This window comes from Lissotriton helveticus, chromosome 1_1, assembly GCF_964261635.1.
Source record: "Lissotriton helveticus chromosome 1_1, aLisHel1.1, whole genome shotgun sequence".
Classification (NCBI taxonomy): domain Eukaryota; kingdom Metazoa; phylum Chordata; class Amphibia; order Caudata; family Salamandridae; genus Lissotriton; species Lissotriton helveticus.
This window is the reverse complement of record NC_136057.1, coordinates 918,785,159-918,800,737: the sequence shown is the minus strand read 5'-3', so window position 1 is coordinate 918,800,737 and position 15,579 is coordinate 918,785,159. Positions and strand designations below refer to the sequence as shown.

At 46.7% G+C, this 15,579-nt stretch overlaps 1 protein-coding gene across 8 annotated transcripts in view; it reads left to right on the top strand.

Moving 5' to 3' along the window:
* The window catches only part of GRIP1 (glutamate receptor interacting protein 1), an 819,646-nt gene that overhangs the window by 731,047 nt on the left and 73,020 nt on the right, over window positions 1–15,579 (top strand). For all 8 annotated transcript variants that reach the window (XM_078676427.1, XM_078676419.1, XM_078676408.1 and 5 more), the window contains 2 exons: window positions 10,801–10,940; window positions 11,151–11,336. In XM_078676427.1, the coding sequence (XP_078532553.1) occupies window positions 10,801–10,940; window positions 11,151–11,336 (326 nt within the window). The remainder of the gene's footprint in view (window positions 1–10,800; window positions 10,941–11,150; window positions 11,337–15,579) is intronic.

Below are 15,579 nucleotides of genomic sequence, written 5' to 3'. Positions count from 1 at the left end.
ATGTGGGTGTGTGTATGTATATATATCTACACACACACATATATATATATATATATATATATATATATATATATATATATATACACATATATGTATGTAAATATAATATAATAATATGTATAATGTTATGTATGGGATTAAGTTGCAAAATATTCAGTCATAAAGCGAAGTGGTTCTATAGATTTACTAGTCACTTTGATTAAAGTTTCTAGTTCCTGGTATGATAACTAAATGTAATAACAACCCATTGATTTATAGTATTCAATTTGTAGCTTGAAAAAGCAAACTATAGTAAAATCTATAACAAGTTTAAATTAAATATGTTGTATTAACGTGTGAACACTGGATGGTTTAACAGTTACTTATAATGGCAAACTTTTATTGCTGCAACGGTTGCGGGGCAGCTTTTTGAAAATGATATAATGTGTCTGATATGCTACTCAGGAGGAAACTAGGGCTTATCCTGTTTGCAGAGTTGAACCGGAAATGGCTGCGGTTTCCCGATGACCCATTGCTGTGTCATAAATAACATGTTGCTCTATCACAGGGAAGGAAGGGCCAAAGTAGTAAGACCCATTTGCGAACTAGGATGTCAAATTTGTATGCGACTGGTTTTGCAAATGGAAATGTAATTCCTGTTTTATTGGATCTTTCCGCTGCGTTCGACACGGTCGACTACACCATCTTGGTCGACCGTGTCGAGCAGGCTGGCCTCAGAGGCCTGGCTCTGAGTTGGGTCCGCTCGTTTATTTCTGGCCGAACTCAATCGGTCAGACTGGGTACCTTTACGGCCCCTACCATATCCACCAACTGCGGAGTGCCTCAAGGCTCATCGCTGTCCCCCTTACTTTTTAATTTATACCTGCGCCCTCTTCTGTTCTCTCTTAGAAATGCCAATGTAACCATCTTCAACTACGCTGATGATTTGCAGCTCATCTTCCCCCTTAACACCAAGGACTCAGTGGTAGAATTTCAGAACACCATGTCCCACATTCTGAGTTGGATGAGCTGCAATCATTTAAAACTCAACCCAGGAAAGACCGAATTGGTCTTGCCGGGACAGAGTATACATAGTTGGAACCCTAGTTTTTGGCCCTCCTGTATGGGTGCCCCCCCGATTAAATCATCATCGGTAAAAAGTTTGGGCATCCATATTAGTGAAGATCTTTCCTTGAAGAAACAGGTGGGGTCAGTCGTTTCTGCCAGTTTTTTTCAGTTGAAGAAAATTAACAAAATTGCACGCTTTTTTTCCTTTTCCGCCCTTACTCAGATTGTCATCGCTTTGGTTTTATCCAGACTGGATTTTTCCAACAGTCTTTACCTTGGGCTCCCAAAGGGAGAGCTCAAACGCCTCCAGCTGGTTCAGAACCAAGCAGCCAGACTTCTTCTGAACATCCCCAGAAGGCAATCAGTTAGATCTGGCCTGAAACAATTACACTGGCTGCCGGTGGAACAACGTGTGGCCTTCAAGACGGGCTGCATTTTATTTAAATCCCTGCAAGATATTGGCCCCCAATTTGTCAGGAACCTATTCCATAAATACAATCCTTCCCGACACCTCCGGTCCACCTATAAATCTCTGCTGACTGTGCCGTCATACAAGAGGAAACGTCTCGGAGGCAGCTGCTTTGACCATCTTGCAGCTGCCTTCTGGAACTCCCTCCCCCTTCACCTTAAACTAAGTGACAACCTCCTCAGTTTTAGACACCTTTTGAAGACCTGGCTCTTCTCTCAGGCACATCCTTGAGCTGGCCTGCTCTATCAAATGGCTGACGCGTCCTGTTCCCTCCTATAGCGCCATGAAGCCTCCGGGCGTACGAGCGCTCAATAAATACCTGTTAACATTAACATTAACATTAACAGGAAGGGCCCATGTCTGACACTCTTTGAACTTGATGATTGATTTTGCATAGCTCGAATCTCTGCATCTCCACAAAGGTTACAATAATGACTTGACCCACATAAAGCCTGGGGAGAGCAGGCAGATTCCACCAAATTGCATTTTGTCTGACAAAAATATTCTGAGTTAAGTACTCTTTTGTTCAGTGTCTATACAGTAAAGTAAACATTTTGACCAGCTGCTCCTACAACTTTTTGGTGCAGTACAGTTATGCTCTTATTCATTGTTGAGGAACATTGTAATAATCCATACGTGTATTTCAAAACAAAATTGCCCCTTGATCAGACAGCACCAGAGGACATACATTAGTGAATAACGGAGGATGAGAAATAGATCTAGCACTGGTAAACCGTATTGGTGAATCATACTCTTGTGACATATAGAGAATATCCCCCACAGTGGGGGCCATCTTAGAGTGTCACTGAGCGCACTGATACCCTATTGTTGTGTATTGCAGTTACTACAAAGCACAACAACATGTACACTAACACCTCTCCACTGAATGTCTGGATTAATTATTTGAACGCAGCAAAATGGTAAACACGAACAATAATAAAACTAAGGAATTGCTAAAACCAGATGATGTAGGTCGGAGAACCTAGATCTGTCACTAGCCTCGGGTCAGCCAGTGAGCATTAGCATGGACTGGGAGGTGACGGCTTGGGAAATCGAGAGGGATGTAATAACATTGATATTGTTACGATGGCTGACTATTAGGGGGGAGGAGGGCTAGTGTAGTGTCAAGGAGGATACACACGTAGATCAAAGTCTTCTCACAGAAATTACAGACAACTGTTTAAATTGAGTATTTAAGCCAGACACGTAAAACAGTAACTTTGAAGCCATCTCTGTGTTGCTCTTTTAATAATTATTCTCTTAGTTACTCTTTCCGGTTATCATTTGGTCTCAATTTGTCTCTTGTGATCCATCTTCATGCACTCCTCTTTCTTTTGTTGGCTCTGGACATCCAACTGTTTCTTTCTATTTCCTGATTGTCTCTGAGTGACAATCAGTATGTCTAGTTGTGACGGTTTTTGTGCCTCTGTCAGTCCCTCTATGTGCCTGTCGGTCTCTCTGATTGAGTAATAAGCTACTCCTCATTCCGGGTATGAATAAGATACCGCAGCGGAGTGCCAAGATTGGTGGAAACAGACGGTGGTTACACGTAGAAGCTTCGCAACATGGGAATGCCCCATTTAGTGCATTCGAAGTTCTAGTGCTGGTAATTACTCTGTATTCCACCTCAGTCAAACTCATTGATGATAAACCACAGTTCAGTGTCCAAAGCCGCTAATGGAGCGGTCTCCTGGACGGGTGGATTGTGACAGAAGAGTGGACGGCTACTATGACCAGAACTAAAGAGGGTGTTATGCAGGCAAGGACTAGGCCCGTGGGCACAAGACACCCCAAGAACCAGCGGATAGGGGGTGTACCAAACATGGCCATTGTTACCCTCGTGGGGAGAGGGGCTGTGAGATCGTACACCTACTCTAATATCCTTCGGGATCTTGTTCGCGCTATATAAAGCTTTATAAATTAATAAATAAGTCTGGAACTTTGTCCAATGCGAGCTGTTATTCAGAAAAGGCACTGAACACCACAGAAAAGATTACTTCAGTGAAATATACCTACATCAGCAGCCTGATAACGTTACACAAGAACTCGGGTGTTTAAGGCGGGAGTAAGTTGGATGTAAACGGTTAGTTACAGCAATGACATGTAATTAGAGGAAGACCCTGCTTGCTTCCTGTGAGAGAGCGTCGCGCAGGTACATAATCTAAAAGGTGTTTACATACAGAAAGAAGAACTGGAAAGTAAAGTGCTCGTAGGGATGAAGACAGACTCGAAGCAAAGCAGGAATGAAAACACTCTGGTTGGACAATAGCAAAGGGGTTAAAGATACATGGTTTATCTTCACCCTGTTGGGCAATCATGTGATGCATGAAGGATTCTGGAACACCTTGGAGACCTCAAGCCTGATTTAAACAGACTGCATCAAACGGGTGAAGGACTGCAGGAGAAAGGTGAATCTCACGGGAAACGGTATGTTCTGTATTGTATGAGTGGTATTTGTTTATTTTGGTTCAATGTTTTTTTTTAAAGTCTAGGTTGTTCAGTGTGCATAATGCAGATAACTCTTTTACACGAGGATCTGAGGGTCTTAAAATGTTTACATCTAGGAGAGGTGAAGCATGCTTTGTTTGCATGGATACAAATGTATGCAACAAGTTCATATGTGAACCATTACTAATCATTTATTTAATGTACCATGTAACTGAAGAGCCTCCGATGTAAACAGAAATAAGAAATATGATTGTTCATAAGTAACTTCTGCAGAGCTGCTATCCCTCCAGTAAACCTTTTGGCCCAAGTCTACATTGTCCAGGGGGTGTTGTATCACTTTCTGTCTTAGTAAATCTGCAAGCCACCTTCCCTTTTCAGTTGGCTGCTGCTCAGTATCCCTTTCCTAGCCGTTTCCCGTTTGGGATAGTAATGAGAATAATGCACTGGTGCATTAGACATCCATCAGAGTAAGTCTAATCACACCCGCCATCGGCTAACAATGTATGAAGCGTAATCCAGGAGCAGTAAAAGCCAGACTTGAAGGCGTGCTTGTGGTAGGTCGCAGGCTCATGATAATGACCGCATGCGTATGCACTTTATTGGTGTGATCTATTAGGCTTTTTTGAGAGATTTCCAGGCGCCTCAACTAGAAATAATATTAAACTGTTTTGTTTAGTTTTAACCATGACTCTTAAAAGAAACAGTTGACAGAACAATGCATCCAACCAGTCAGCTGCATTATAAGCACTTATTTTCTTACTGGCCCATACCCAGGCTATCACCAACGCGACCCTTGACCCTTCCAGGTAGGTCGCTCCCCCTCCGCACAGCATGGCCTGTGTTTTTCCTTCTGCTCCCCTCACGGCTCCCGTGTCTCTCTGCCCGTTTTGCCTTCTGTTGCTTACCTGCCCCTACATTTCTGTGACCTTTCTGCCCTTTCTTGTGACCTTTCTGCCACTGTGCCACTCGTTTCCCCCTGTTTTTGTGACCTTTCTGCCCTTTCTTGTGACCTTTCTGCCTCTGTGCCACTCGTTTCCCCCTTTTTTTGTGACCTTTTCTGCCCTTTCTTGTGACCTTTGTGCCTCTGTGCCACTCGTTTCCCCCCGTTTTTTGTGACCGTTCTGCGCTTTTTTGTGACCGTTTGCCCCCACGATGCTGCTCGTCACCTGACTTCCTGGTTCCTGCCTCCCTGATGCCTCCTTGTTTCCTGTGTTTTTCACTCCCCTCTGCGCCAGTTCCCCCTGCCCCCCCGCCGCTCCCGATCCAGCCCTTTCCCGCCGCTGCTTCCCTGCAGCCCCGCCCCCCCTGCACACCCATTCGCCTCCCCGCTCCCCAGCTGTTCCTCCCTCCCAAGCCACCTCATATGCAGGCCGAGAAGCGGCCGCGCAGCGGAGGCGCGCCTAAGGCAAGCCCGTCTGCACCCGTCCACACCTGGACCGCAACCACCGCCAGAACCCCTGGGCCCCGCAAACGCCATGACACCAGAATCCACTACGACGCCAGCACCCTCCACGCACTCAATGCCAGCCGAAACCACAGTTGCTTCCAGGCCGCCCCGAAACAGACCCACGGACCCTTCTCCTGCCACACCTGCAGCTTCACCTGCGACAGAACCACCAAACCTCCAAGGACTGGACCCAACCACCTCCGCTGCATACTCCTCAACACCCGCTCCGCACGCAAACACGCCGTCGAGCTCTGGGATCTGCTCGACACCTCCGCCCCAGACGTGGCCTTCCTGAACGAGACCTGGTGGAACGACTCCTCGGCGCCCGACATCACCATAACCATCCCAGATGGCTACAAGATCACCCGCAGGGATCGCGCCACAGGAATCGGAGGAGAAATAGCCATCGTCCACAAGTCCACCCTCAAGGTAGCCACCCATGCAGACGACACCCTCAACACCGCCGAACACCTGCACTTCCGAATCCACACCGACCCCAACACCACCCTCAGAGGAACACTCATCTACGGACCCCGGGCTCAGTTCAGCGACTCCATCGCCGACCTCGTTAGCACCCGCGCACTCGCCTCCACGGACTACATCCTCCTTGGGGGCCTGAACTTCCACTTCGAGAACAACAACGACACCAATTCAACCTCGGCCTCAGACAACTCGCCACCGCACCCACCCACACCACCGGCCACACGCTAGATCCCGTCTTCTCCACATGCTCCCACGTCACCTTCGACCACACCAGCGAACTCCACTGGACCGACCACCGCTGCATCCATTTCACCTTCAAGAAACCAACCACGCACCACCGCACCCAACAGCTGCCTCGCCGCTGCTAGAGCAAAGTCACCCATGACCAGCTGATCACCTCCCTCGCGAAGAACCCACCCACCGACCCCACCAACCCAGACGCCGCAGCCCGAAACCTCAGACAGTGGATCGATGACTGCGCCAACACCCTCGCTCCGCTCAAGAAACCCTCCAACAGCCACGCTAACAAGCGAGCCTCCTGGTTCACCGACGAGCTCCAGACCTCTAAACGTGCATGCCGGAAACGGGAGAAGACATGGCTCCACGAACGCACACCGGACAACCACACAGCCCACAAGGACGCCACCCGCAGACACCACCACCTCATCAGATTAGCCAAGAGATCCTCCTTCAAAGGCTGCTTGGATAACAACGCACATGACAGCAATTGTAAAGTAACTCTCCAACCCCAGCGCCAACAACTACCCGCCCTCACAAGAACTGTGCGACTCACTAGCCATCTTCTTCCACTGCAAGATCGCTGACATCCACGACAGCTTCAACACCACGACCACCCCGACTACGCCAGACTCCACCTCCCCTGTGAACACCACTAGCGCCAACCGCCTGACCTCCTGGTCCAACATCAATGACGACGAGACACGCAAGGTCATGAACTCCATCCACTCAGGATCTCCGTCTGACCCGTGCCCACGCCACGTATTCAACAAAGCAGATGCAGCCATCGCACCCCAACTACGGAAGGTCATCAACTTCTCTTTCGAAAAAGCGACACCCGGAAAGCTGGAAGCACGCCGAAATCAACACCCTCCTCAAGAAAGTGGACCCCAAGGACCTCAAGAACTTCCGGCCCATCTCCCTGCTCCAGTTCCCGGCAAAGGTCATGGAGAAAATCGTCAACATGCAACTGGCCCGCCACCTGGAAGACAACAACATGTTGGACCCGTCCCAGTCTGGATTCAGACGAAACCACAGCACCGAGACAGCCCTCATCGCCGCCACAGACGACATCAGGCGCCTACTAGACAACGGCGAAACATCAGCCCTCATCCTCCTGGATCTGTCAGCTGCCTTCGACGCGGTCTGCCATCGCATTCTAAAGACACGCCTCCTTGAAGCTGGAATCCAAGAGAAGGCTCTTGACTGGACCACGTCCTTCCTCTCTGGCAGAACCCAGAGCGTTCACCTCCCACCCTTCTGATCCGAAGCCACCAATATCATCTGCGGCGTCCCCCAGGGCTCATCCCTCAGCCCAACGCTGTTCAATGTCTACATGGCCCCCCTGGCACAAGTGGCCCGCCATCACTACCTCAACATCATCTCCTACGCTGACGACACCCAGCTCATCCTCTCCCTCACCAAGGACCCACACACCGCCAAAACCAACCTCCATGAGGGAATGAAGGCCGTCGCCGACTGGATGAGTAGCAGCCGTCTGAAGCTGAACTTGGACAAGATGGAGATCCTCATCCTCGGACCCACCCCCTCAGCCTGGGACGAATCCTGGTGGCCGACCACACTGGGAACAGCACCAACACCCACCGACCATGCACACAATCTAGGATTCATCCTCGACTCCTCCCTCTCCATGTCTAAGCAGGTCAACGCCGTCTCCTGCTACAACACCCTCCGCATGCTCTGCAGGATCTACAAGTGGATCCCGACCGAAACAAGAAGAACGGTGACACAGGCCCTCGTCAGCAGCAGACTGAACTACGGCAATGCACTCTACGCAGGAATCCCAGCAAACACCTACGACGACTACAACGCATCCAAAAAGCCTCTGTCCGACTGATCGTCAACGTCCCCTGTCGCAACCACATCACCCCCCACCTGAGAGACCTACACTGGCTCACCGTCGACAAGATCACCTTCAAGCTCCTCACCCACGCAGACAAAGCACTCCACAACGCCGGACCAGCCTACCTGAACAGCAGACTCAGCTTCTGTACCCCCACCCGCCAGCTCCGCTCCACCAGCCTCGCCCTCGCCGCTGTCCCCCGCATCCAACGAACGACCTCCGGCGGCAGATCCTTCTCCTACCTCGCCGCCAAGACCTGGAACACCCTCCCTACCCACATACGGCAGACCCAAGACCTACTCGCCTTCAAAAGACTCCTCAAGACCTGGCTCTTCGAGCAGTAGCAGCACCTCCTTCTCCCCTCAGCGCCTTGGGACCCTTACGGGTGAGTAGCGCGCTTTACAAGTACTCTGATTGATTGATTGATTGATTGCAATCCATGAATCAAATTTGAAGGAGAAAAAGAAAGGAAAATGTAAAACAAAATGTCAAATTATGAAGCATCATTTACCCGGATAAGTATCTAACTTTAGAGGCATTCCGTAAAGGTCACATATTGCTCCATGTGACCCTGGCTATTCAATGTCACATACAGGTTTTGAGAGCTCACATTAGACATTCGTTCCCGGTCAGACAGTCATCTTTCATTCATTTCTGCAGTTAATCTATTCCCCACTGTTTTATGCCGACATTTGTAATTCAGGGATTTTACAACATCCCAAGAACCCAGTGAAAGTCCGAAACCAATTGTATGCAGCTTCCTCTAGAGGATTCCTCACTTACGTTGATGTTCGCTACTCTTTTAAAAGACCGTTTGAAATAAACTCAACATGAGCTATTTAGTCTTTTATTCTACAATGACCATCCTGTGCATTGAGGCCGTAACAGTAGATCACTATTTGTGGGCAACAGTCTGCTTGGTTCTTCGGTATTACCTTATTGTATCCAGTCCAGTTCCACAGGTGGCGGGAGTCGCGGTGTGTAAATGTAATGCAAATGTAAATGTAATTTGCACTTGTATAGCGCCTATCACCCAGGGGTCTCTAAGCGCTGTACGAATACCGCTGTGGAACCCTTCCTGGCCGGTTCCTGTGAGGTGTCCACTCCTGGGCACCCCCAAGGTGAAGCCAGGCATCCTAGCGTTGTTAGGGCCGGTGTGGAGATTAAGCAAGCTATTGTCCAGAGTTGCAGAGTGGAACTCATGATTAGAGTAGGCACCGAGGCGAGAATTATTAGGTCCGAGGACATTGAGCCCAAGACCCTGCCGCGAGGGGGATTGAACCCTGGTCCCGGGCCAGACCTCTGCCTCAGGGTCTGCCACTCTAATCGGTGAGCCACACTTCTCCACACATTACCACACCTTCTACACACGTGAAAACATTACCATCGACATCCAGGAATGCGCCTGGAAGTGAGCAGTTTGGATCCTCTATTGCGCCCTTACTTCCACGACATAAGGGCACTTCGGAGTTTGCAAATCACTTTATTAACAGGTATCCAATGGGGAACCCAGATTTCATGTCAAGCTCAGTCATAGATTGATGCAAACCCATCCTATCCTGCAGATTTGCCTTTCTTGACCCTCAGTCCTGTCTGAATAGTATCTTCCTATTTTTAATATTACTAATTGTTTACATAATTGTTCCAGCTAAAGCTTCAACCGTTGATATAATTAATTTCTCTCTATGGAAACATTTTACATGTAGTTGATTTGAACAATATTATGGTTTTATGAGAAAAAATAGGTCACTTTTCTACTCTTCCAAGCAGATTGCTCTTCTATGTGTTTGACAAGATGCTTTATTTTGTTAATTATGACTTGTCCAAAATTGATACCATTTTCCTATCCATGGCACACGAAAACATAACACATCTCCCATCAACTTCCATCGTCTACCTGGTGTGTTTTTCTTAAGATGTTTGTGTGTCGGTGTAGAAATAGTTCTCTGCAAAGATATCTTCCAGTCACTTCTACTGCTGCCTTCAGGGCCACCTTTTGGGGACTGTAAAAAAAAAAAGAGTAACATCTGGCACCTACTTTGCCTTCAACAGCCCTGCATACTTTTTTAGAATGTAACATAATTTCTAAAAGATTGCTCTGACTCATGAACTTGTATCTCTGTAATATGAACCTTTCACATTTTGTTGCATGGGCGTATACCCTAATATTCTTCTGTTTTTTTGTGAGTACTGTGTGAAAGAATTTGGCATACACAGTGATCATGTCATATGCCTTCCAATTGCATAGTAATGTCTCCACTGGCAAACCGACCCACCAAGGTTGGTACATTTAAAGGTCAAGGCAGTAGGACTGTCAGCTAAGCCATTGCAGTGCCTCGGAGAGGAGATAATAGGACAGAAATGGAAGGTTCCTTGCCACTGCCATCTTAATGGAGGAAACCTGGGCTGGCACATCCCTCCATTTATCTTTATTTGGATTACCTCCTTGTACACCTACATTTCACATGGTAATCCTCAAAAATACTATTCTATGGCCCTATTGCTATTCAGTCAGCTAGATGATTCACAGAGCGAGCTGTGTTGCTCTAGGTTTAAGGGGATGATTGAAAAACGTAACACATGTGGGCGGCGCGAAAGGAAGTAGGAAGCATGTACAATACTCTGGCATGTTTCCACGCCAAAGAAGGAGCTATATTAGGCCATAATCCCTGACTGTCACAATACAGTTAATAGCAAATACCACATCTTGCGGCCCAGGTATAACAATTTTTCAGGATGACAGATACAAGTGTGGGTGAGGAGAGTGTGTATTATTTCAAATGTTCTATGTGTCTTTCACAACAGGACCGGAGCCATCCACATAGGAGACAGAATTCTTGCAATAAATAGCAACAGCCTGAAAGGAAAGCCCCTGAGTGAAGCCATTCATTTGCTGCAGATGGCAGGAGAGACTGTAACCTTAAAAATCAAGAAACAGACGGATGGTAAGTGTGCATGCCAGACCGATAGTAACTTGCAAAATATAACTTAAGTAGAGAATAACACATTTTAATGCAAAAAGTAAGGAAAGTGAACACAAGCATTTTGAAGAAGCTTTCAGGCAATCACTGTTGGGAGGTGGGCGCTGTGAATGAGGGAGTGTTATGCTTTTTGTGCCGTTGGTAAAAGATTATTCTCTTCTCGCGACACTTTAGCATCAAGTCCTAAGAAGTTCTCCAGCTCTGGCCAACTGAGTGAGCTAAGTGATGGCGAGGAAGACCCGTCTGCTGCCCAGAAACCAGGAAAACTCTTAGACATGTATTCCACCACAGTGCCAAGCGTGGACAGCGCCGTGGAGTCATGGGACGGCTCAGGCATCGACACCGGTTATGGAAGCCAAGGTATGAATAACGATCTCTTTAATGCTCTAAGCAGTCGTTTAGTGGTTGATTTCCGGTCTCGAGAAGTGACTGCATGCATGTGGGATGGTTGGACCTTCATGTTGCTAACCTTATGCGGCAGTGGGGAACGCAGGTCTTTGTAGTGGAATACATAGGACTGGTCTCTGCGGTAAAACCTTTGGTCTTATTGCTTCTTTTGCTAATTCATCCTACTCTGCCTGCTCCTGCTTCTCGAACTTGAAGAAAATAATTCATGGAGATGCACAATTTTAAAACATTTCAATTCAGAGGCAAATTGTATAAACTTCACAAATTTCAGTCTTTTTCAGTAACATATTTTTTCCCGATTAAAGGTGAAGTTTTTGAGAGGAAGTCATATTGAAAAGTAAAGAGGTTATGTGAAATTGTAGTTAATAATTACAACTTTATAAACTCCTACATACCTACTAAACCTTTTTCTTAAACCGTTACTTTTTTTCAAATTTCTCTTTAACTTAAAAAATGACTCGTTTATAGAAAACTACCAAAGTGGCACCAATAGGTTTTTAAGTAGGTGGGGTAGTTTGCTAAGGGTACCAGCTTGAAACATTTTTCTTTTCAAGGCAAATTTTTATAAGTACATTTTAGCTAAAAAAAATTCCAGCACTTCAGTTTGAATAATGAAAAATCTTTAACAGATTTAGAAGCAACCAACCATTTTGCAAACTGGTCAATGTAACACATTTCTGTTGCTCTCATTTATGCAGAATTTTATATTTCACACATCTTTACATCGCACCAGTGTCTACTTTGGAACCGTTCATTGTGGCTCTTTTTAAGGGAAGGACATCCATGTTGTCATCAAAATGGATAAAACATTAAACTCTAAATACAGTGTGCCTGTACAGTGGTTACGGTTACGTCAGATAATATTAGAAGGCATTGAAATGGTTGAAAATCGTATTGGCATGAACTTTCAAAAGATGCTCAACGATGTGTTATTATTTTCTTGCTGTACCCCTTTTGGTAAACAAGCAAATAGGCCTGTGTTTGGTGTGTTAACTCATGCAGCATTCGCACATAAAAGCCAAAAAGGAAATGAAAGGCAGACTGTATTGAAGGCTCCCGAGTTTTAAAGTAGTTTCTCATGCAGTTCAATGCAAGCACTAAAGTTGGTTCGAAAGAATACAATGAAACCGCCAATAGCTTTAGGTGTGAGATGAGTACTTCAGTGGCTGAATCAAGAAATGATTGACATACTTAAAATCTCAAAGAAGAAGGGAGGTCTCCTATTTTATCCAATCAGGGACAAGGAGAGATATAAGAAAATTAAAAAAGGTCCCTATATGTTTCAAAAAGTTGAAAGGAGTACTGTATATCACCCTTCATAACTCAAGATCCCAATTTGATAAAAACCACATTATCAATCAACATGCAAAGTGAATATAGAAGATAGAAACAATATAAAAATTTGAACAATTTATTGCATCAAGTCGCTTATTTAATATCAAAGAATACAATGCCATACAATGAAGTTTAAAAATGTGACAGTCCACATAAGGAATAAAAACGAAAAATACAAGTTGTCGACGCAGCGTTTCGGTATTTGATTATAACACCTTCATCAGGACAAGGTTCTTTTAAAGCACATTGTAGTTAATGTAACCTCACTCGTCAATTCGAGGTTCTTTATAACGGGTCACCTTGGTAAATAGTGGTGATTCTGCTAAGTTACTTTGATTATTTGATCGTTTTTGGTTGCAGGTATCTTTAGATTTCTAGTAGTCCGTAGTAGAAATGAGGACGAGGGAGCCACCGTATTAAATTTACAGGATCGTAAGATGCCAAACTTATGGTCTTCGGGGAGCTTTGAGCCAGTTCAACCCGCTACGAACAGACGAGGTACGAGGAGAGCAGGGAGGCCGATTTTACGAGTAGAGGTCAAATTAATGAGAGACCTAAAGACCACACCAGGAACACAGTACTGGTGGAACAAAAAGGAATACAGTCACTCCACATCCTCGGGGAACATATTCTTGTTTTTATGATACCCATCTATACAATCCTGGGGTTCCTTATCATAATCAACTGGCTCAAAGCTCCCCGAAGGCCATAAGTTTGGCATCTTACGATCCTGTAAATTTAATACGGTGGCTCCCTCGTCCTCGTCTACTACTAGAAATCTAAAGATTCCTGCAACCACAAACAATCAAATAATCAAAGTAACTTAGCAGAAGCACCACTATTTACCAAGATGACCCGTTATGAAGAACCTCAAATTGACGAGTGAGGTTAAATTAACTACAACGTGCTTTAAAAGAACCTTGTCCTGATGAAGGTGTTATAATCAAATACCGAAACGCTGCGTCGACAACTTGTATTTTCCATTTTTATTGTTTTTATTCCTTATGTGGACTGTCACATTTTTAAACTTTATTGTATGGCATTGTATTCTTTGATATTAAATAAGCGACTTGATGCAATAAATTGTTCAAATTTTTATATTGTTTCTATCTTCTATATTCACTTTGCATGTTGATTGATAATGTGGTTTTTAGGTATCGCCTGTCGATGCACATGCGCATCGAGCTTGCGAGACTATTGGGGCTTAAACAGTCTTTAACCAACTTGCAAGGAATCGTGGCGATTCCTTGCAGTGCCCGTGAAATTCAAGCTCAATGCGCATGCGCATTGAGCTTAAAAGCTAGTGCACATCAGTTCCCTCAGCCGGCTGCTTTAACACCCTCTCCCCGCTCCGCCCCCTCCCCTGCCCGCCGTGTCGCATTTCTCCTCCCCCCTCCCCTTCCCATGTGCTCCCACATATACACAAATTATACACACGATTATTGCTGTAATTATATGTAATTGTTATGCAATTCCCTGCTAAATACAAGAATATTGCTGTAACTGTATGTAATTGTTGTATAATCATGCCGGTTTTTATTTGTATGGTTTAGCTACATGTCAATACTTTATGCAGGAGCCACGGGCTAACCTGCACATCTGCACTCTTTTTAGCCTGTTCTTGTGCCTAATGTTTCTATATGCACTTGGATTGCTGCCTCCTCTCCTGGTACACGCCCAGCACACACAGCTAGCTCAGGTTCCCCTGTTCCCGCCCCCCCACACGTCACGGCCTTTTCCCGCCCACCCCAGTCCCAGCCACTCCCCTCCAAGTACTTTTAACCTCCCACTGTTGCCGGCGTTTCCATGGCAACTTGGATTCACTCCACGACAGACCCCGCTTAAGGTACGTGTTCCGTCTCTGCTCCCGATCACGAGATCGCTCCATGACACGATTATGTGTTCGCTAACTAGCCCCCTTTCCGCCTCCTGAATTACTCTCGATCCCCGGCCGATCACTCACGGATCGACGCCTTTACCACACCAGACAGGATTCCCTTGCAATTACGAACCTGTCCAACGGAACCGGAGCCTCAGCCTCCGCCAATACTGGTTTTCCCTTGCCTCCTCCCAGGTGAGCCTTTCCTTCCCCTTGCCCCGTCATGCCTCCTGCTCCGGTCGCAGAGCATATCTGTAACCCGTGCCGTTTTCCTCCCTCCCAGATTCATTTCTAGCCTGCCGATCCACGTTGGATAACTGCGCAGACTCACATCCAATGGATCTCCCCTGGATCGGACCACTCTGTCCACTAGATTCTTTCCTTTCTCCCCCCCCCCGACTTAGAACGACCAGGTGAGCCTTAACTTCCCCTTGCCCTGTCATGCCTCCTGCTCCGGTCGCGGAGCACATCTGTAACCCATGCCGTTTTCCTCCCTCCCAGATTCATTTCCACCCTGCCGATCCACACTGGATAACTGCGCAGACTCACATCCAACGGATCCCCCTTGGATTGGACCACTCTTTCCACTAGATTATTCCCTTTCTCCCTCCCGACATCGAACGACCAGGTGAGCCTAATTCGACCGGGTACCCACACCTGTTGACCAGCCCGATCCTCGCTGGCCACCTAGCACGCTCCCCACGCAGCCCAACTCATGACATGCGCTCCATTCCCCCTCCCACGTCAGTCCTCCCTCGCGCAGCCCCCTGCTGCTCTCGCGACATACCCAACACCTCATTGATCATTGCGCTGCTCCCTAGCTATTACCCCTACGCAACCTTCCTTGATTTCGCACCCCCAGCGCGATCATTCCGCTTCAGCTCTTCACCCGCGACTTCCAGGTCCTACCCCCTCCCATGGGCCATATCTACCAATCCCGGTTTGTGGGTGATCCATTCATATACCCCCCATCCTCCGTGC